This window comes from Entelurus aequoreus, linkage group LG28 (assembly GCF_033978785.1).
Source record: "Entelurus aequoreus isolate RoL-2023_Sb linkage group LG28, RoL_Eaeq_v1.1, whole genome shotgun sequence".
NCBI lineage: Eukaryota > Metazoa > Chordata > Actinopteri > Syngnathiformes > Syngnathidae > Entelurus > Entelurus aequoreus.
In genome coordinates, this window is record NC_084758.1 from 23,018,383 (window position 1) to 23,042,436 (window position 24,054).

A 24,054-nucleotide genomic window follows, 5' to 3' on the forward strand; every position below is an offset into this window, starting at 1 on the left:
ACTTTTCCATCGATAATGTGAAATCAAGTGTGCACTCGTTCAGTCAATTAGTGCGCGAGGAGAATATATATATATATATATATATATATATATATATATATATATATATATATATATATATATATATATATATATATATATATATATATATATATATATATATATATATATATATACATACACACACACAGTTGTGCTCATAAGTTTACATACCCTAAAGAACCTTATCTACAACTACCACAAAAGACTTCAAGCGGTCATTGATGTTAAATGGGGCAATACACGGTATTAACAAGTGGGGTATGTAAACTTTTGATCAAGGACATTTGGGTACTTTCTTTTGTCATTTTGATTTAAAAAGAGTAAACACAGTTGATTGCCAAAAAATAGCTTCACACAACCATTAAGCATGAGTGGAAGAAAGGCTTTTGTGTTATCATTCATATTCTCTGAAGAATGGCCAAGAAAACATACATTCTCCTAGGGTATATATATATATATATATATATATATATATATATATATATATATATATATATATATATGTATATATATATATATATATATATATATATATATATATATATATATATATAAAAATATATATATACATAAACACACACACAAACACACAGAGACAGCCCGGCCCCCGGCCAAACTGTTTCGACCCAATGTGGCCCCTGAGTCAAAAAGTTTGGGGAACCCTGCTCTATTAGATGCAATGGTTTTCTGTATTAGGACCATGATTTCGGTCCTAACTTGTTCACCAGTCCTCATATGGAAGGCACTTTTCCTTGTTGATACCTCAAGAAGGGTAGAAATACAAGAACACACACAGACACACAGAGATAACACTCACAAAGTTTGAGACGTGTCCAGTGCTTCCAAACACACAAGTCCATACATAAACAAACCCTCTCTGCAAAGTTTGTCTTATTCATCGGCGATTTTAGGAAGTCTCGGTTAAAACGAGGAGGAGGAAAGAACTTCCCCGATGGAGGATTGGTTTACTGGAGTGAGAAGCGAGAGAAACAAACCGAGCATAGCGGCATCGCTTGGGTCAAACGTATCTCTTTTGGAGCGCCCACACAAATGTAGATCGGGGAAAAGAAAAAAGAAAAAAGATAAAAACAACGACTCAGCAACAAAGGGGGGAAAAAATAAGTGCAGTGGCGTTGCATTTCTAGCCCTGCGCTAGGAAAAATCACATTAACACCCTGCAGCAGGAGCGTTAGCCCTAATTGGCAAAAAGCTACGCATTAAAGGCAAACAGACTGTTGAAAGCAGAGCTTGCTTGAAAGATAATTAATATACCAAAAAGGGGCGGTGGTGCGTGGCATCATTTTAGCCAGGGAGGCAGGGGGCGGCGCCCTCTTACCTTGTTGGGGGTCCTTACGGAAACAATGGCAAACACATTAAAAGCAGTCCGATACAAAGTGAAAGTGAAAGGACAGTTGAGACATAGACAAGAGGGAGAATTACGCAAGCTCGGCTATTTCTTTCTTTTCCGGGCAAAAATAAAAATGTATTCAGATCATGTTGCAAGTGTATAAGCACAATAAACACAAAACCCAAGAGCCATAGTAGCATTAAACAGGCCTGAGTGAGCACAATGTGTCCGTCATGTCCTCATGTATCATGTCTTTTTATTTTTTCGGACTGTATTGTGCATTAATGTTATATGTGTATATGTATATATATGCAGATGTAAGGATATATGCATGTGTGTGGATATATACATATATATAGATACATATTTTCATTTTTATCTTTTTTTTTTACTATTTATATTACTAAATTATTGTGTATGCACCTTAGGGGATCTGCTCTAATGTTGTTGTTCTTTGAACCTGTTCACTGTAATAATGACAAATACAACTCTATTCTAAAACTATAAGCAACCTGTGTTCGTTAGTAACAAGTAATCTAAACCACTTTTAGTTCCGTTACAACGCCGATGTAACGTGGCACGCTACTTTTGATGTGGTTTTAAGTGCAGCAAGTTCAAGGCAGGAAATGTATTTTTACTCGTGAATAAACAAGCAGAACCACACTAAAATGAACTTGCTATCAAATAGGAAGAGGCACCATCACACTGTGACACAGCAGACAACGTACAGTACGCACACAATGGGAGTATTGAACAGACAAATCACGCATTGAAGTGACAAACTTGCCATCCAAACAATACCCCGTTTGTTGACAAGAACATATGACCGCCATCGAAGCACATTCAACCAGAGGTAACAATCCGGTGAAAAGATTCAAAAGACCTGGCGTCAGAGACGTCAAAGTGCGCTGCTAACTGCTAAAGCTAACAAACACATCTCCGTGGAAACCCTCGATGACGTCACACGTCACTAGGCAACAGGCTCCGCCTTTTAAAAGCAGACTCCGCACATTGCGCTCATATTAAACATCTCTCAAATGCATATTCTCGATATTTTAACTTGTTTTTTTTGTAAAGTAACTTATACATTACTTTCCCTCGTAATTACATTTATTAAAGAGTAATTCAATTACTTTTTTGGTTAATTAACAAGTAACTATAATTACTTTTTAGAAGTAATTTTTTAGAACACATTAAAATGCAGACGTCTGATTTAAAGAGGACCTATGATGATTTGGCTCTTTTCTGACCTATAAATGTTCTTTCAATGTAGGATACTTGTGTTAAAAACAACATTAAAGCGTCAAATCATAAAGTTTGTGCATTTTGGTGTTAGCTTGTACAGTTTCGGTTGTCTCTGTTGGCGAGATTTTGCAGTATTACTACGTTGTGGTGTGGACGCGCGTATTTAGACAATAAGTCATAACACCAAAAATAAAAAGGTAGGATAAAATAAAGGTTGACAAAAAATAGATTTTTGAATTCATCACAATTATTGCTTGTAAAAATTCCTAATAAATTGAAAAAAATCAAAAATCGATATTTTGCTTGTCCCTTTCGAGGTCTGATTTTTTTGATTTTTTTTAAAAATATGTCCAGCCAATCAGATAAATCATATTGTTGATGCAGACGATCATATCTGTTGTACATATTTAATTTATAAGAGAATAGTGTTGGATATTTCTCTTGTTGCCTTGTTTGTATTTGACTTTATTAAATGTTTGGGTAGAATTTTATGAAACAAAATCAGTTTTCTTTTAAGTAACATAGAAATTTATCAAAGTTCTTTAGAATAATTGTATCTACCGTATTTTCCGCTCTATAAGGCGCACCGGATTATAAAGTGCACCTTCAATGAATGGCCTATTTTAAAACTTAGTTCATATATAAGGCGCACCACATTATAAGGCGCATAGAATAGACGCTACAGTAGAGGCTGGGGTTGCGAGACCTGTTGTGGCTCAATATTGGTCCATATATAAGGCGCACCGGATTATAAGGCGCGCTGTCAGTTTTTGAGAAAATTGGAGGTTTTTAGGCGGAAAATACGGTAAGTTATCACAAAACTTTGTGTACATTGAGTTCCCGGCGAGAGGACAAAAGCTATCTTTAATCCTACCAATCAAAAGGCTTGTAAAACTCCACTGTGTAGGATGGGAAGCAACATGAAGGTGTTCTGTTTCTTTCATGTATTGTAATCAACAGAAAAATACTGTCTTGACCCAAGAACTACAAAGCGAAGATGAAGCAGGGCCTGACCTCGCTCAAGGCGACATTTTCTGTGAACTGTTTTACGACCATTTCTGTGAACTGTTTTACGACCTTTTCTTTTGAACTGTTCGGTAACCAAAGGTGATGGCTGTTTACGACCCTCGTCCCTTAGAAACAGCTGTTGCCATGTAATCAGGGAAAGTCCAAATAAAAGAGGTGGCGTACAATCGTTCGCCAGAGTGTGCTGAGCCACTGTGCAAGGGTACAGTGTCCAGGCGTCTCTCCTCAAATTGAGCCAAATTTAATTCTGTGTTTAATTATTTTATTCTTGTCCTGTTTAATAGATGTCATCAGTGTTTGAACCTGACAGGCACCCAATGTTAGTTTAAAAAGTATTGATTTTAAACTGAGAATCGTTCTGAATAGAGAATCGTTACCCCCAGGAATTGAATCGCGTGGTGCCCAAAGATTCACAGCCCGAATAAAATCTAATCTTGCCATGTGAGTTATAACACTGACATGTGACATGTAGGGACATCAATTCTGCTAAAAACATTTGAATCAGTCGGCGAGTGTGCAGGTGTACCTGATGTTGTGACCGGGTGAATCTACATATTGTTTCTGAACTTTGACAGTGGGGAAAAAATTATAAAAAAATAGCAGCGACGACTTCATGAAAAATCTTCAAAAAGTGTACATTTTCAAAAGATGATTATACTTTTAGAGGGTTAATTTGCAGACACGACTCCATAAATGGGTTATAAAAGTGACTAAGGAGCAAAATGTAGGCAAACTGTACACAAAAGAATCTCCGATATGTATTATATGGACCACTAGGAAGTGTATGTGGATTTAAATCATCATAGGTCCCCTTTAAACAGCGTATGAGTTAAGCATGTTAGAAATAAACGATACCATTACAATCTACCTTATTGACCTCTAAGACGGTATAGTTCCTTCAAAAATGTCAGAAAATAACAGCTTGTATGAAATTGAGGGTTGTGAGATTTATACAGGTTTCTGGGGGTTTTTTTGTCTTTAAATTGTTTTCCAAAATTTACATTCAGTGCTGTCTTATATCCCTGTCAACAATATCCATAGAAAACATCTTTGTGTGATATATGACATTGCAAAAAGTAGCGTTTTTTTGTTTACTTTTTTAAAATTCTAGCCCTCTCAACCTTTGTAAATATTTTGTGTAATTTAATTTGAGGACTAAGTCGTGAGCCATAAAAAGAACAGGCGGCCGCACTTTGAACGCCCATCTTTTTTTTTAGTAAATACAAGGTAAACAATATGCAACCACGTCGTCCTTCCCTTACCTTTGCTCTGCGACGAGAAGTAGTGGGAGAGCTGGGCAAAGAGGTCGGGGTTCTCAAACTTCTCCTCTTTCACTTTGATCCAGACGCAATTCTCCGCCATTTCCTGGGGCACTATCTGAAACGACACGAGCGGTCCCGTTATCGTCGCCACAATCAAAGAGCGCCAAAACCGCCAGTCAAAAAAAAAAAAAAGAGTACAGTAGTTACAGCATGCGTCCTTGGTACAGATGTGGCAAACAAAGAAACGAGGGCGAGGGAGAAACTGTAAGCATAGGTGCTCAAACCCTGAATGTGCATGTAGCACTTATGGTATTCACATTTGGTATATTGAAGGCTGCTAAGTCTAAGTACCAACGGATGGTCAAATTAGGGATGGACGATGTGAATGAACATTTTTTTTAGTTCAATCTTTCTCTCTGGCACTCATCAAGGGCGGACGCTCCACTTTCCTCTCCCGTATCTCTCCTGCTTGATTCTTTGTCTTGTCGCCTCTTTTTGCACTGCTCTCCAATTTTAAACATTGGAACTATTTAACTGGCCTCAACGAAATTGACAAGATCTTGGTGTTGGGGGAACCTGTTTGTCGTGACGGAGCGGTTGTTGCTGGACACGCGACGGACTCTTGGGGGAAGAAGGAGTGCCACGTGCCTGGCGACCCTTTTAGTCTAGGGCAGGGGTGTCCAAATGTTTTCCACTGAGGGCCGCACATTGAAAAATCAAAGCTAGCAGGGGCCATTTTGATATTTTTTATTTTAAAAACCAATACAATATATGTATAAAAAATATACATTTAGGCTTCCACTCAAAGGGTTTTGGTCCAAAAAATCTAAAAAATGTGTCATTATTCAGTATTATTATTTGTGTTATTATTCAAGTTTTTAAATCTCTAGATCAACATTAGGTCTATCTGTCAATATAACATTTTTAAAAGATTTAAATTGTATGCTCTTTTTGTCAAAGAAAACCCTTTTTTTTAATGAAAAAAACACAAAACATGCAATATTTTTCACCCAATAAAATTTTTAAGTGGGATATTTGAGATTTTATAATAATTGGAGCCTTAAAAAGGTCAATAACTCATAACACCATTGATTTTAATTCGTTATTATTTTTTGAGCAATGACACTTAAAAAACTAATCACACTAAAATTGTAGGGGATCCAAAAGGGTTATACTCATTAAAGTGTTAAAAAATAAATTATATATGTATATATTTTTATATTTTTTTCAGCTCTTTCAATTATAAGTTTTATTGTTTATGTTTTTTGTTTGTTTGTTTTAGGTCCTTCTTTAAAAAAACAGCTCGTTTTTTTTACATGGCAAACAAAATATGCAACATTTTCCCCAAAAAGTATCTCAAAATATTTAATGTGACGTAATTGGAGCCTTGAATAGGTCAATAATTCATAATGACATTGATTTTGATTCATTATTATTTTTTAAAGAAAGAAACAGCCTACATGGCAGCTTTGTGTGATTAGAGTAAACATTGCTACATTTTCTTGTTACATTTCACCTGTTTGCTCTATAAATACCACTTTTAATGTTTTTTATTTTTTTCAATCATATTTTTAAAATGTGCCGTGGGGCCGTTAAAAAATGACCTGCGGGCCGCAAATGGCCGCCGGGCTGCACTTTGGACACTACTGGTCTAGGGCGTGAAGATATCCACCTATTCGGAATTATGACAACAGGACATATGTTGATTGGAGTAAGCGTTGCTTTGGTTTGTCGACAAATTGGAAGTTGCTGGCAGTCTTCAAAGTACCACAAAGCTGCCACAAATGATTGGAGGATGCGGGAAGAACTGTGGACACTCTTGTGATGTGGATCACATCGGACTGTCTGCCCCGCAGGATGAATTTTGAGGACCAGTCGTACACTGCAAAAAGTCAGTGTTCAAAAACAAGGAAAAAAAATACAAAAATGAGGGGTATTTTACTTGAAATAAGCAAAATTATCTGCCAATAGAACAAGACAATTTGGCTTGTCAAGACTTTCCAAAACAAATAAAATTATCTAACCTCAATGAACCCTGAAATCCCTCAAAATAAGTATATTCTCACTAATAACAAGTGCACTTTTCTTGGTAGGCAAAAAAGAGACATTTTAAATATTCTTAAATTAAGTAAATGCTAGTGCCATTATCTTGACATAATGATATGCGCTCGGCATTACATTTCTTGAAACCAGCAAACTTATAGTAAAAACTAGTTTATGTTCCTTAATGGAAAGGCAACGAGGCAACCACTTGTTACTCTCGGGGTCTCGTAGCCGTTCAGGCAAATCATATTGTCGAAAAATGCATTTTTCCATCGATAACATGACATCGCGCCAAGTGCATGCTCTTTCAGCCAATTAGTGCGCAAGGAACATATATATATATATATATATATATATATATATATATATTTTTTTTTTTAATTGTAATTTTGAAGAATTTATCTGAATGTGCATGAACTATTGCTGTTCAAAATAGTTAGAAATGTCACATGTTAAATGTTTAAATATTAACTGTCAGTTTACTGTACTGTGCCAACTGTACTACTATAGGAGTATGTGTTTTCTATTGTTTCATTGAAAATAAAACAGCAAAGTCCATTTGGCTGTCATCCGTTTTAATTATGACACACAATTGTGTCAAAGTCATGATTTTTTATTTCATGCTTGAAATAAGAAATAATTACTTTAAAAAAGTAGTCTTATACTTGTGAGTGTTGATGACACAGCTTTGCAACAGTTGATATTCTAGTTTCAAGCATGTTTTACTCAATATAGGTCATCAAATCTCAGCAACAAGCTGTAATATCTTACTGAGATCATTTTGGACCAAACCACTTAAAACAAGTAAAACACCAACATAAAATCTGCTTAGTGAAAATAATTATCTTATCAGACAGAAAATAAGCAAATATCACCCTTATTTGAGATATTGAATCTTACTTAGATTTCAGTTTTTGCAGTGTAGACAATTTAGAGTGAAAAGCAAATATTATTTTCACTCGCATACAAAACATTCTACCTTGGATTGTTTCCCTGGCGTCGAGACTCTCCCGAAGGACATTGCGGCGAAGACACAACAAACTTCCTCCTTGTCTCTCATGGACACACACCTGTTGTTGTTGACTTTGGACTGACTAGGGACTGCATGAGGCCGCGGAACAGAGACACGCGGCAGGCTTACACACACACATGCATCCACAAAAAATATATGCCACACACACATACCCAACCCCTCATCCAACGCCCTTGACGCAAATCCCTGGGTGATGGACGGCTGGGCAGCGCCTGAAGAGCTGCAGCCTGCCACCGTAGTCCCGACCCCCTCCCCTCTGTTGCTAGATACCTCGAGATGTATGTTGTGATATGTATATGTGCTTTGTTATGGAGGTTTTTTCCCACTCCAGACTGGACCCCCTTAAAAGCCCAGTCTAGATTTTTATTTTTTTACTCATCCTCCCCCAGCGTTGACCTTTTTCCCATATTTTACATGGCGCCTTGTGGCGACCCATCAGCATCCCTGTTCTGTAACCCTGTACACTGTTTGTCTAATCTTGAACGGGTTTGGGATGAAAACAAAGTTTTGTTGTACTTGTGCAATGACAATAAAGACCTACCTAAAATCCACATACTGTATTTTGTGGACTTTAGAGCGCACCAAGATGTAAGCCTGACCCACTACATTTTAGAAGAAAAATATTGTTCCTTATATTAGCCGCACCGGACTATAAGCCGCAGATTAATACATTGTGAAATTAGCCAGTAATGGAAGGGCACTGTAGCACCTGCAGTGAGCGAACTCATCCAAACGATGGCGCCATAGCTTTTTTTTCTTTGAAAAATGTTCTTATGACTGTCAGTGAAAAATAAAATCCATACATTTGCTGCACCGGTTTATAAGCCACAGGGTTCAAAGTGTAGGAAAAAAAAAGTAGAGTATAGTCTTAAAGTTAAAGTACCACTGATAGTCACACACACACTAGGTGTGGTGAAGTTACCCGCTGCATTTGACCCATCTCCTTGTTCCGCCCCCTGGGAGGTGAGGGGAGCAGTGAGAAGCAGCGGTGGCCGCGCTCGGGAATCATTTTGGTGATTCAATCCCCAATTCCAACCCTTGATGCTGAGTGCCAAGCAGGGAGGTAATGGGTCCCATTTGTATAGTCTTTGGTGTGACCCGGCCGGGGTTTGAACTCACTACCTTCCAGTCTCAGGGCGGACACTCTAACCACAAGGCCACTGTGGGGCCGACTGGCTCGTAGATGCACATGCACGCTAAAATCCTCTGTTGTTGCCATTTCTAATACAAATTAGCATATCAATCTAAATGAAACATTTCTGAAAACTAATGATTTATCTTGATGTATATATATATATATATATTAACCATTTTTCAGAAATTGCATGATGGGCAATTATGCAAATTAGACAACATAATCTAAAGTATTAGTATGATATTCTGCACCATTTAACTTTTTCTGATCATAGTGGCCCCAATTCTGCTTTGTAATGACCTGCTGATGTGTAACAAAAAGACATAAAAACATGTCTGCTGTCCACAAATGAACATCCTCTATATGTTGCACCCATCGCACAGTAATTTGTATCCATGATTGGTACATACCAAATCTGGTCACACAGATTACATACATGACATCAGTCGTGTTAAATGCATTTCTTCTTCAATCCAAAAATGTAATTGCTGCTTTCATTTTCTTTCCCGGGGCTTGGCTGTGATTTTTTTCCCCCACCAACCAATTACCTCTAACTCAAAAAGCACTGCCATTACCAACCAGACGTGCAAATGCAGACAAATGTGCTCCATCTCCTATTAAACTAACGTCACTTTAACTGCAGTATCTACAGTAAGTATGTATCCCGCAATATGAAACTATGGTCTGGTAATTGCTATTATCTTTTTTTATAGCGATGACATCTGATTTGCGGTCTTGCAGGACCATATAAGAGGCGGTAGTGAATGGAAATAACTTTGTACCACTAATTCACATTTGCCGCGGGCACTCGTGCACTTTCAAACAATAGATTGTCTGTCCTCGGGTTCTTTTTTTATTCGTATCACACTGCGGCGGTGGGAAAAAGTACCTGGACACGATTGTTTTAAATGAACAGTGTCTATAAAAACTGTAAACATGTACTGTAATGAAAGAGGACAAGAATAAACTAAATAAGGGGTTTCCAAACTAAGGCCCGTCAGCCTCTTCAATTTGGCCCGCAAGACGTCATATTTTCAAAAAAGAATCACAACATTTACTTATGCAACACAATCCAAACAACCTTCCCTAGTCATGACGCAAACAAGAAAAAAACATGCAACCAACATGAAGGTCAACACACATGGGCACAAAACACAACCTGCTCACTGAACAGTGTGGATATAATGAAAAACATCTAAACACCATAAACAAAGTGCATGATGGGAAAAATGTAAAACACTCTCCACACTTACCCATGTTTGGCGCATTTTAGCTGCTTGATATTTCTGATTGATTACACAACTTTAAGGAGGTCGTCACGGAAGTAAACAAGGTCGGAGTCGAACTTTCCCATTTAATATCCAATTATATTAATTATATGGAAAGTCAAACACCAATACAAAATAGACGGAATAGAAATTGAAAGAGTAAATGAAACCAAATTGCTAGGTATAATGATTGATGACAAATTGAACTGGAAATCTCATGTAAAAAAATATACAACATAAAGTAGCAAGAAACACGTCAATAATGAATAAAGCAAAACATGTTCTAGACCAAAAATCACACCATATTCTCCCCTGTTTGCTAGTGTTACCATATCTGAGTTATTGTGCAGAAATAACTACAAAAGTACACTTCCTTCATTAACGGTGTTACAAAAAAGATCAGTTAGAATAATACATAATGTTGGATATGGAGAACATACAAACCATTTATTTATTGAATCAAAAATACTGAAATTCCACAACATAGTGAATTTGCAAACAGCTAAAATTATACACAAAGCAAAGTATAACCTGCTACCCAAGAATATACAACAATTCTTCAACAGAAGAGGAGAAATATAATCTTAGAGAAAAATTGAATTTCAAACATGTGTACGCACGTACAACACGTATAACCTTTAGCATACCTGTATGTGGGATTAAATGATGGAATGGATTAAGCACAGAAATCAAACAATGTACTAAAATGATCCACTTCAAGAAACTCTTCAAACTTTAAAGTGTTTACAAAGTACAAAGAAGACATGATAAACATTCTGAATGTATTTCATCCATCCATTCATTTTCTAGATAAAATTACTTATCTCACCATATGAAATATAACTTATTTCACTAATTATTTATTTTTAATGTTATTACTTATGGAGTATATTGTGAATAAATTGAGAACAGGAAGTGAACAAAAGTTTTAGCAACTGCTATGTAAAAGAAAAGGGGTAGGATTAAATAAGATCTGCTTCTTCCTCCTCCTTTTTGAACATGTTGAATAGAGAAACTGGAAATTCTGATCATGTTGTATGCATGCATGTTCCAAATAAACAAACTCAACTCATATATTCATTATGTTAATTATATATCCATTATATTACTATAATATGTACACACACATAGGTATAGAAACATAAACACATACATATAAACACATACATATATACACGCACGCATACACAAAGCAGTCAGCTTCCGGCCCCCCGGCCAATGCGGGGGCCCCCTCGTCAAAAAGTTTGGACACCGCCGTATTAAATGAACAAATGCAAAATTTCGTATTTTTTCAGTGTTTGACAGCTTAGATAACTATGCTGTTTCTGTATAATGAAGCAACACACATTTGCATACACGCTGTTTTAAAAAGGTCACCGAAGTGTATAACCTACTCTGAAAAGGAATAATGTATTGCAGAAAGTGTAAAGTATGAAATGGAGAGGGAGATAAAGGAGAAGCGGTTATGAATGGCGTCCATTCAAATCCTGCTAATGACGGCAAGAAAATGTCAAATGAGGTTTAATTATTTCTCTATTGGAAATCCAAGGTCAAACAAGTGAAGTCACAAAAATGTATTAATGCTTACAATCCTGCAGCAAAAAAAAAAAGCTGTATGAAATGATTATTCAAATAAGATGGGAGGCTAACATAACTCAATTATGCTAAATATGTGGCACTCTTAAGGGCATCTGCATAGAGGAGATTGTTTACTTTTGGCATATGGGAATATTCGCATGCCGAGTGTCGACTTGATGAGAAGTCCTCTAAATAGATGTTATTGAGTACAATGACTTCAAGAAAGCTTTATCAGTTTTGAAGAATTCTGTAGATTGGAAACCTACAGAGTTATTTGCTCATTCTCTATTTTTACATGTAAAAACATACTGAACATAGAATTAATCTGTTCCAGGGTCAAGGTTTCACCGCTATGAAAACTACACTAACTGTTAATGCTGGGCACTTCATTAAATTTTCATTCCGATTTTGATTATGGCCTTCTCACCATTGTGAAAATATACTATAGAGGTATAGATGATATCAGTAGAAAAAACTGCATTTAGTTAAGATAATAATGAGTAGAGATGTCCCATAATGGCTTTTTTGCCGATATCCGATATTGTCCAACTCTTAATTACAGATTCCGATATCAACCGATACCGATATATGCAGTCGTGGAATTAACACATTATTATGCCTAATTTTGTTGTGATGCCCCGCTGGATGCATTAAACAATGTAACAAGGTTTTCCAAAATAAATCAACTCAAGTTATGGAAAAAAATGCCAACATGGCACTGCCATATTTATTATTGAAGTCACAAAGTGCGTTATTTTTTTTAACATGCCTCAAAACAGCAGCTTGGAATTTGGGACATGAGGAGGTTGAGGTGGGCGGGGTTGGGGTTTTTGGCGGGGGGTGTATATTGTAGCGTCCCGGAAGAGTTAGTGCTGCAAGGGGTTCTGGGTATTTGTTCTGTTGTGTTTATGTTGTGTTACGGTGCAGATGTTCTCCCGAAATGTGTTTGTCATTCTTGTTTGGTGTGGGTTGACAGTGTGGCGCATATTTGTAACAGTGTTAAAGTTGTTTATACGTCCACCCTCAGTGTGACCTGTATGGCTGTTGAACAAGTATGACTTGCATTCACTTGTGTGTGTGAAAAGCCGTAGATATTATGTGATTGGGTCGGCACGCAAAGGCAGTGCTTTTAAGGTTTATTGGCGCTCTGTACTTCTCCCTACGTCCGTGTACAAAGCGGCGTTTGAAAAAGTCATAAATTGTACTTTTTGAAACCAATACCAATCATTTCCGATATTACATTTTAAAGCATTTATCGGCCGATATTATCGGCAGTCCGATATTGGACATCCCTAGTTTTATTTTATTTTGTATAAATGGCTGTGATGATAATGTAAATGAGGGGTTTCTAGTCACTGCTATGTTGGAATTCTTATTAATATTGACACTGTTGTTGATATTATTCATTTTTGTTTGACTACTTTTGGATTGTTTTGTGTCATGTTTGTGTGTCCTCTCAATTGCTCTGTTGATTGCTATTCTGGGCCATTTTGGTTTTGGAATTGGAATTGTATTATTATGGTATTATTGTGTATTATTTTGTTGGGTTGATTAATACAAAATAAAAAAAAAATTTAAATAAAATATAGTAATCAAAAAAAAGGTGCAAGGTGCATGCAAATTCCAGAGCTTGAGACGGTAAAACGGGTGAGGAGTGAATGAGTGAAAAAAAAGAGCATGCATACTAGAAGTTTGGGATGTCACCACAGTGGCAACTTTTTATTTGACAATAAACTTTCTTGTTCACGTAACCGCGGACAGAGTCACATAATTGTCCTATAAAACAGAATCCGCGGATAAACGCAATCGTGTGTTAAACAAGGCTCACTTTGTCTTCCTGCCTTTACTTTATGAGAAACAGTGTCCTCTGGAGTGGACATTGTTTACATCAGTTTAGAAAATGCTGTTTCTCAGAAAGGTTAACTCACAATTTAACTTTAATCATGTAAAAACCCTCACAAACTGATGTTTAGCTTCGCTGGTTTCAAATGTATATAGATATAATACACCCCCATACCATCACAGATGCTGGCTTTTGAACTTTGTGCCTATAACAATCTGGATGGTTCCTTTCCTCTTTGTTCCGGAGGACAAGACGTCCACAGTTTCCAAAAACAATTTGAAATGTGGACTCGTCAGTCCACAGAACACTTTTCCACTTTTGCATCAGTCCATCTTAGATTAGCTCGGGCCCAGCGAAGCCGGCAGTGTTTCCGGGTGTTGTTGATAAATTACTTTTGCTTTGCAAAGAAGAGTTTTAACTTGCACTTACAGATGTAGCAACCAACTGTAGTTACTGACAGTGGTTTTCTGAAGTGTTAATAAGCCCATGTGGTGATATCCTTTACACACTGATGTCGCTTTTTGATGCAGTACCGCCTGAGGGATTGAAGGTCCGTAATATCATCGCTTGCGTGCAGTGATTTCAGGGCCGGCCCGTGGCATAGGCCGTATAGGCAAATGCTAAGGGCGCCGTCCATCAGGGGGCGCCACGCCAGTGCCACAAATGTTGGAGAAAAAAAAAAAAGAAAAACAAAAGTTGGTACTATTATTTCTAAATACAAAAAATAATCCCACATTAATTAAAATGCAAAGTAAAGCCTATTTAATAAAAATATTATTTGTTACAACATTACACCCCCTTCCCCCGCACGGTGCGCCCCCTCCCTTCCCGTATCATGACTCTTTTTGGACGTCACCACATCAAAAAATCAACACAAGATGTCAAAACGGCCAAAACTGTCAGGTGCCCAGGGAAGAAAAAAGAGAAAAGAAGAGGAGGAGAAATGAGAAAAAGACAGAGGTAGCAGGTAGGTAACGTTAGCCTACATGAAACTATTTGTCTGTTACAGAATGTGATAGTAACCTGGCTTTTTAGCATTAAGCTAATGTTACATGATTCGGCAATTGCTAATCAATAAATAGCTAGTTCTGTTTTAACGTCGGGTTAATATTGTGGAGGGGGCTAAATTGTTATGGAAAATAATAATGTAAAGTTAGGTAATTACAGTACTCCCACCTTACATTCTTCAGGGACATTTGTATTTGATCCTTTAAGCAAGTGTTTTTTGTTTACATTGTTATTGCGTTCTGGTTAGCTAAAGTTTGCCCTGCAGGTAATAGTCACTTTTCCACCCCTTTATATATTAGGTATAGTTGTAAGCCTAGTTGTTAAAGTGCACATCATTAATGTTAATTAAGCAATAGCACATGAGAGGGAATGCTGTTTTTTTAATTTGAGCACTGCTGTGATTCGGTTAAAGATAATCATAACATAACATTATCATATAATATATTATACTGTTACTTTGCATTCTGCTATTCAGCATTTCACTGTAATGACAATAAATTGAATCTAATCTAATTTGCATATCAGTTAACATCATACATATATCTCCTTGGTTTTTCATCTATATTATATCATTTAATTTTATTCCTGGAATCAGATGTTTTTATTATTAGACTGTAATACTTCACTGCCGATGTGGGGGGGGGTGCCTCCTAAAATCTTGCCTAGGGCGCCAGATTGGTTAGGGCCGGGCCTGAGTGATTTCTTCAGATTCTCTGAACCTTTTGATGATATTATGGACCGTAGATGGTGAAATGCCTAAATCCTTTGCAATAGCTCGTTGAGAAATGTTGTTTTTAAACTGTTTGCTCACACATTTGTTGACAAAGTGGTGACCCTCGCCCCATCCTTGTTTGTGAATGACTGAGCATTTCACGGAAGCTGCTTTTATACACAATCATGGCACCCACCTGTTCCCAATTAGCATGTTCACCTGTTGGATGTTCCAAATAAGTGTTCTCAAGTTTCTCAGTCTTTTTTGCTACTTTTCCAAACTTTTTTTTTTAACATGTTGCAGGCATCAAATTCCAAATGAGCAAATAATTGCAAAAAATAAAGTTTTTCAGTTCGAACATTATGTATCTTGTCTTTGCAGTTTATTCAATTGAATAAGTTGAAAAGGATTTGCGAATCATTGTATTCTGTTTTTATTTACCATTTACACAACGTGCCAACTTCACTGGTTTTGGGGTTTGTAGTTCATTTTCAAAGCAAACGACCAACCAACGGAAAAGCGCCAGAAAAAAACTACACTCACCAAGTTTTTGTTTGATATTGTCATATGCCACGGCATTATTGAGCAGATATTAATACCGATACATCCCTAGCATATAGGTAGGATCACAAACATGGTTCTAACGCAGGGGTGTCAAAGTCATTTTAGCTCAGGGGCCGCATGGAGGAAAATATATTCCCACGAGGGCCGGTTGAGTAAAATAATGGCATGATAACTTCAAAATACAACCACGAAAACTTCAGATTGTTTTCTTTGTGTTGCTTCAGCCCAAAATAGAACAAAAGCCCATTCTGAAAATGTACAAATCGCTAATAACCCTAGTGACAAAACACTTGAAGTTAGTTGAAGTGAAGTGAAGTGAATTATATTTATATAGCGCTTTTCTCTAGTGACTCAAAGCGCTTTTACATTGTGAAACCCAATATCTAAGTTACATTTAAACCAGTGTGGGTGGCACTGGGAGCGGGTGGGTAAAGTGTCATGCCCAAGGACACAACGGCAGAGACTAGGATGGCGGAAGCGGGGATCGAACCTGGAACCCTCAAGTTGCTGGCACGGCCGCTCTACCAACCGAGCCATACCGCCCCGATACCGTTGAACATTCTGAGGAAAAAAAATTGGTGCATTTTTAAAAACGCCATGAGGAACACGATGAACTTAGATCTAATCCCAGTGTGTCTACAAAGCAATTAAACTTAAGCCCATCTAGGAGTGAACAAAAAAACAAAATAAAGCATCAATAAAAACTGTTCTTTGTATCAAATATCTCATTCGTCATTTCCACTCTTCACTTTCTGTAAATTTGCACAAAAGACTAATTTTCACAGAAGTATATCATAAGTTAAAAAAAAACTTAAAGTACCACTGATAGTCACACACACACTAGGTGTGGTGAAATTACCCTCTGCATGTGACCCATCCCCTTGTTCCACCCCCTGGGAGGTGAGGCGAGCAGTGAGCAGCAGCAGTGAGCAGCAGCAGTGGCCGCGCTCGGGAATCATTTAGTGATTTAACCCCCAATTCCAACCCTTGATGCTGAGTGCCAAGCAGGGAGGTAATGGGTCCCATTTTTATAGTCTTTGGTATGACTCGGCCGGGGTTTGAACTCACGACCTACCGATCTCAGGGCTGTCACTCTAACCACAAGGCCACTGAGCAGGTGGCCTTAAGTGGAGCTACCGATTGTTTATTTGACTCCGGTTTGTTTTACGATGGGGTCGTGTAACTCTTGTTCGGTATAAACTGTTTGCTTGCCAAACAGAATTGCTAATGTGACATCCAGTGGACACATTTAGAACTACAGTTTCTGTAACTTAAAAATGCAGCTCAATTTTAACCTTAGCAAACTCATCTCGCCGGCCCGACCCGGCTCCTGGGCCGCATGTTTCACTTCAAAAACTAAAATCTAAGTAAGATGAAATATCTCAAATAAGGGTGATATTTGCTTATTTTCTGTCTGATAAGATAATTCTTCTCACTAGGCAGATTTTATGTTAGAGTGTTTTACTTGTTTCAAGGGTTTTGGTCCTAAATGATCTCAGTAAGATATTACAGCTTGTTGCTGAGATTTGATGACCTATATTGAGTAAAACATGCTTGAAACTAGAATATCAACTGATGCAAAGCTGTGTCATTAACACTAAAGGCTTAGTGGCCACATGCGTGGACAGCACTTTTTAGCTCTTGTTTCCAAAATTGTGTACACTAAAGAATTGGGGTCTTATGGCCACTTATGTGGACACTTATACTGCCGTCTGGTGGTGTCAGAAGAGTATAACATACAATAGAATTTGGGGAAAAAAAAGTGTAAAAATAAGAATTAGCATTTCACTAAACATGAAGTACACATTGGTGTACTTATGGACTAAGTGCATCATATAAAAAGATGACTCTTAGTTTTTATTCTAATTAGGGTCCAACAAGCCCAAATAGCAAAGAGAAATAAAAAAAAAACATGTAAACAAACAGCTTGGGCTTTAAGATTAACACTTACAAGTATAAAAGTACTTTTTAAAGTAATAATTTCTTCCTTCAATATGTCAAGATAATGCCTCTAGCATTTACATAATTTAAGAATATTTTTCAACATATTGACCAAAAAGGTCTCTTTTTTTCTACCAAGAAAAGTGCACTTGTTATTAGTGAGAATATACTTATTTTAAGGTATTTTTGGGTTCATTGAGGTTAGCTAATTTTACTTGTTTTGGAAAGTCTTGACAAGCCGAATTTTCTTGTTCTATTGGCAGATAATTTTGCATAGTTCAAATAAAATACCCCTAATTTTTGTATTTTTTTTTCCTTGTTTTTGAACACTGACTTTTTGCAGTGTAACGCAACCATGCAATAAGTTAATTGTCTCGCGATGTAAATTGTACGACTTTAGGGTGGTCAGATTGTGAGTTATTCCCGGTAATATCACCAAAGTTTTTGTGTTCAGTGTTTTGTTGGCGTACCTTGCTCCAGTTGACCCGCTTCATCACCGTCTCCGGCTTGTACACCTTCTTGGGCTCGAGCCCGTACGGCAGTTTGAGGACGGGTAAAGACGGGGGCGGCGGAGGGGCGCCCGGGCCTCCGAAGAAAGGAGGAGGAGGCGGGGGCCCACACCCGGGTGGCGGCGGCGGAGGTGGAGGTCCCCCGCCCGGGGGAGGCGGCGGCGGCGGAGGCGGTGGAGCGCCAGCATGGCCCGGTAAAGGAGGCGGGGGTGGTGGCGGTGGCGGACAGCCACCCGGAGGAGGCGGCGGCGGCGGCGCGGGAGCACCTCCGGGTTGCGATGGTGCAGGGGGCGCTCCGGGCACAGCTGGACCGGCTGCAATCTGCAAATACAGAACGACAGATGTGGTTTTTTTTGTTCCCTTTTAATCAGGATGCCAAGTGATGTTTCTCTTAGCTTCCTCCAAGCTTGATTGTGTTGCCAACAAGATTTAAGGACTTAAAGCCTTGTTTGCTCGGGGAAAAAAAACCATCTCTAGCTCCGCCAGTGCCGCCTCATAATATACAATTACCGGACCTCAACACAGCACCTGAGACCGGAAGAAGACGCAACACTGTCACGTTTTAGCACATACCCAAGCTCCAAATGTCAATACAACAAAACATATATGCAAATACGGCAATTATGGACACCCAAACATGGCTCCTCGGCTTATTAGACGCGTGCATTCCCCCCAAGAATTCCCCATTATGTGCTTTAACAAAAGTCACTTGATTGCATGTGCGGCTGATGTGATTGGATTCCTATTCATTCAAAGATGTTGTTGATGATTTATTACGTAATGACATGGGCTGATTGTATATTAGCTGGCGGCGCTTCTCTCTGTGATTATCCAGATTTAGACGATTACGTGTCTGTCAATCTAACACATCTCTGAGGCCCGTTTCCTCTTTCGGACGGAAATTAACTGCTAAATTAAGAGAAGGGTGGTTGTTTTCCCCGGCGTGTACGAAGCAGCGCCAGCCCACCCGGTTTGGATTCATACATACAACTCCGATAAAGGTTCTCGGGGCGGCAAGTAATTAACTGACTGCGATCTGATTGTATCTCATCTCTGATAAAGGGACTGAATTGTGATCACTTACGAGCATTGGATGTGAGAGGGTGAAAAACATAGCACGTTTGGTTTATGGACAATCATGTACCGTATTTTTCGGACTATAAGTCGCAGTTTTTTCCATAGTTTGGCCGGGGGTGCGACTTATACTCAGGAGCGACTTATGTGTGAAATTATTAACACATTACCGTAAAATATCAAATATTATTTAGCTCATTCACGTAAGAGACTAGACCAGGGGTCGGCAACCTGCGGCTCCGGAGCCGCATGCGGCTCCTTGACCACTCTGATGTGGCTCAGCTACATACATGCCGACCCCCCCGATTTTCCCAGGAGATTTATGGATCTCAGTGTCTCTCATAGATTACTCCCAGGGAAAAAATAATCCTATTTACACTCTAATTACTAAATAAAGGGCGTGCCCTAATTGCACTGCAGTAATTGTCCTCCATAGCATTTACATACAGCGTGCCAGTCCAGCCACATGTTGCATGTTGTTATTACTTGCACACACAGGAGACAGCAAAGCATACTTAGTCATCAGCCACACAGCTTACACTGACGGTAGCCGTATCAAACAACTTTAACATTGTTACGTTACAAATATGCGCCACACTGTGAACCCACACCAAAAAAGAATGAAAAACACATTTCTGGAGAACATCCCACCGTAACACAACATAAACACAACACAACCATTACCCAGAATCCCATGCAGCCCTAACTCTTCCGGTCTAGATTATACACCCCCGCTACCACCAAATCCCCCCACACATCAACCCCCCCCTCTCCGTGCGTTGGTTGAGCGGAAGAGTTAGGGCTGCATGGGATTCTGGGTATTGGTACCGTCAGTGTAAGATGTGTGGCTGCTGAGTTAGTACGCCTTGCTGTCACTTACGTGAGCAAGCTGAAATTGCATTCTACGTGTGGTCAAGCAGGTACACTGTTAGGGCAGACTGTAGAGGGTCAGTGTCATCACGCTCTGATATTCTGGAGTCTCCCGGGAAAAATGAGAGGGTTGGCAAGAATGACGCTATCAAGCGCCATTCATTCAAAACTCGCGGGCTGCACTAACATCAAATTTCCACATTAAAGTGCGTGCCGGTGCGTGTGTCGGAGACCCCTGGTTAACATAGCACAAAGCATTTAAGCTTTGTATGCAGTGTTTTTCATTTTAAATTTTAAAATTTTTTTTGTGGCTCCCATTACTTTCTTTAATTTGTGAAACTTGCCAAAATGGCTCTTTGAGTGGTAAATGTTGCCGACCCCTGGACTAGACGTATAAGATTTCATGGGATTTAGCGATTAGGAGTGACAGATTGTTTGGTAAATGTATAGCATGTTCTATATGTTATAGTTATTTGAATGACTCTTACCATAATATGTTACGTTAACATACCAGGCACGTTCTCAGTTGGTTATTTATGCCTCATATAACGTACACTTATTCAGCCTGTTCACTATTCTTTATTTATTTTAAATTGCCTTTCAAATGTCTATTCTTGGTGTTGGGTTTTATCAAATACATTTTCCCAAGAAATGTGACCTATACTCCAGTGCAACTTATGTTTTTTTCCTTCTTTATTATGCATTTTCGGCAGGTGCAACGTATACTCCAGTGCGACTTTTACCCCGAAAAATGCGGTATGTTTACATTAATACAGCCGTGCAGCAAATGTACACTTTTTCTGGAGAAGCGTCATAAGAACAGAAGCCCTTTAAGATACGTGGAGGGAACTGAAACGTTCGAGTTGCCAAGCGACAGCCTCAAACAAGTTAGGGTTTGGAGAGTAGGAGTGGCCCAAAACAGTGACGAAATGCAACAAAAGGAAAAAAAAAAATCGGAATAGGGACCCCCAAAATTAGGGAGAGAATTACCGGTGACCCCCTACTTATATATACTATAATGTTGTCCCAATACCAATATGTTGGTACCGGTACCAACAATTTTTCAATACCAGTACCAAATTTATTTTGATACTTTTCCAAATAAAGGGGACCACAAAAAAAATGCATTATTGGCTCTATTTAAAAAAAAAAATCTTAGGGTACATTAAACATATGTTTCTTATTGCAAGTTTGTCCTTAAATAAAATAGTGAACATACAAGAAAACTTGTCTTTTAGTAGTAAGTAAACAAACAAAGGCTCCTAATTTAGACTGTTGACATATGCAGTAACATATTGTGTCATTTTCCATTCTATTTTGTGAAAATTATTAAGGACAAGTGGTAGAAAATGAATTATTAATCTGCTTTACTGTTAATATCTGCTTACTTTCTCTTTTAACATGTTCTATCTACACTTCTGTTAAAATGTAATAATCACTTATTCTTCTGTTGTTTGGATGATTTACATTAGTTTTGGATGATACCACAAATTTGGGTATCAATCCGATACCAAGTAGTTACAGGATCATACATTTGGTCATATTCAAAGTCCTCATGTGTCCAGGGACACATTTCCTGAGTTTATAAACATAATATAAATTTTAAAAAAACGAAAGAAGATGTGATGCCAAAAAATACCGATGTAATCATAGTAGTATCGACTCGATACTACTATTGACTATGGGCGGACCGGTACTTTTCAGAGGCGGTATAGTACCTAATATGATTCATTACTATTGCAGTACCATACTACCGTACAACCCTAATATACTGTATAAAATAGTGATTATGTTTTAAATTAAACTGGTCCTAAAAGTAAAATAGATGTTTATTTGCTCTGGTACAGGAATTGTTGTGCGTTTCTCCCCGAGTCAACTTCTACAAAAATAAGAGTTGGAAAACAGAATGGCACTGTAAAAAAGAAAGAAAAAAAAGAATATGATATGAAAAAATAGATTAACTGTCCAGAAGTTATACACTGAGTTTACAGCTGGGTTGCAATCACGTCACCAACACGCACATCCGGCACTTCTGGGTTTTAGGCGATAGGTTTAGAGCAGTGTTTTTCAACCTTTTTTGAGCCAAGGCACATTTTTTGCGTTGAAAAAATCCGGAGGCACACCAACAGCAGAAATCGTAAACTCAGTTGACAGTTAAAAGTCATTGTAGCAATTGTTGGATATGACTTTTAACCATAACCAAGCATTCATCAATTATAGCTCTTGTCTCAAAGTAGGTGTACTGTCACATCACACCATGACTTATTTGGACTTTTTTTGCTGTTTTCCTGTGTGTAGTGTTTTAGTTCTTGTCTTGCGCTCCTATTTTGGTGGCTTTTTTATTTTTTTGGCTATTTTCCTGTAGCAGTTTCATATCTTCCTTTGAGCGATATTTCCCACATCTACTTTGTTTTAGCAATCAAGAACATTTCAGTTGTTTTTATCCGTCTTTGTGGGGACATTGTTGATTGTCATGTCATGTTCGGATGAACATTGTGGACGCCGTCTCTGCTCCACAGTAAGTCTTTGCTGTCGTCCAGCATTCTGTTTTTGTTTACTTTGTAGCCAGTTCAGTTTTAGTTTAGTTCTGCATAGCCTTCCCTAAGCTTCAATGCCTTTTCTTAGAGGCACTCACCTTTTGTTTATTTTTGGTTTAAGCATTAGACACCTTTTTACCTGCACCCTGCCTCCCGCTGTTTCCGACATCTACAAAGCAATTAGCTACCGGCTGACACCTACTGATATGGAAGAGTATTACAAGGTTACTCTGCTGAGCTCTCGACAGCACCGACACTCAACTATAATTACCGCTGTGCAAAACATATTTTTAACCCAAACAAATGAAATTAGATCATCTCCCACGGCACACCAGACTGTATCTCATGGCACATTAGTGTGCCGTGGCACAGTGGTTGAAAAACACTGGTCTAGAGTCCCATTAGGCTACTGTTTATTTACCTGAATCAGTGCAAATTAGGGAGTATTTCGAAAGAGGCACATATAAAAGGCATCATTAAATAAATATTTAAAATGGGATGGAGTAGATTTATACATTATGATTTTTTTTTTTTTAAGATTCAAACCATTTATCATCACCAAGACGTTACTGCTAACTACGATCTCACTTCATTTTACACTCAAGGATTTAGAGAAGAAAATATTAGAGGAACATAATGTATTTACATCTGAGGGTCCACAAGTTAAACAATCGGTGAAAGACAAAGTTGGATTTATTCGCGCATCGCTAAGTAACGTATTTGATTGACACAACGAGTGCCGTGCTGCCGTGATCGTGACATTGAGAAAAATATGTTTGTTTGCAGTTGATTTCCTGCTACAAATATTAGTCTCATCTACAATTCATGTCTGCAGTTGTTTTTATGCTGTGAAGTTCATATTTTTTCTCATTATTTGGCTATAGATGTCCCTGTTGTTCAGCAATGTTTGTTAGTGATATCAAGATTTAGTACATGCTGTTTAGCCTACCAGATATTTATTTATCTACTTTATTAATACTATTAAGGATATTTTCTTGATGCAAACAAATATCACC

At 38.1% G+C, this 24,054-nt stretch overlaps 1 protein-coding gene across 4 annotated transcripts in view; it reads right to left on the minus strand.

Annotated features, from left to right (window-relative positions):
* diaph2 (diaphanous-related formin 2) overlaps window positions 1-24,054 on the minus strand; it is a 1,018,926-nt gene that overhangs the window by 571,547 nt on the left and 423,325 nt on the right. For all 4 annotated transcript variants that reach the window (XM_062039765.1, XM_062039764.1, XM_062039766.1 and 1 more), the window contains 2 exons: window positions 18,519-18,878; window positions 4,924-5,038 (listed from right to left, as the gene is read on the minus strand). In XM_062039765.1, coding sequence (XP_061895749.1) covers window positions 4,924-5,038; window positions 18,519-18,878 — 475 coding nt within the window. The remainder of the gene's footprint in view (window positions 1-4,923; window positions 5,039-18,518; window positions 18,879-24,054) is intronic.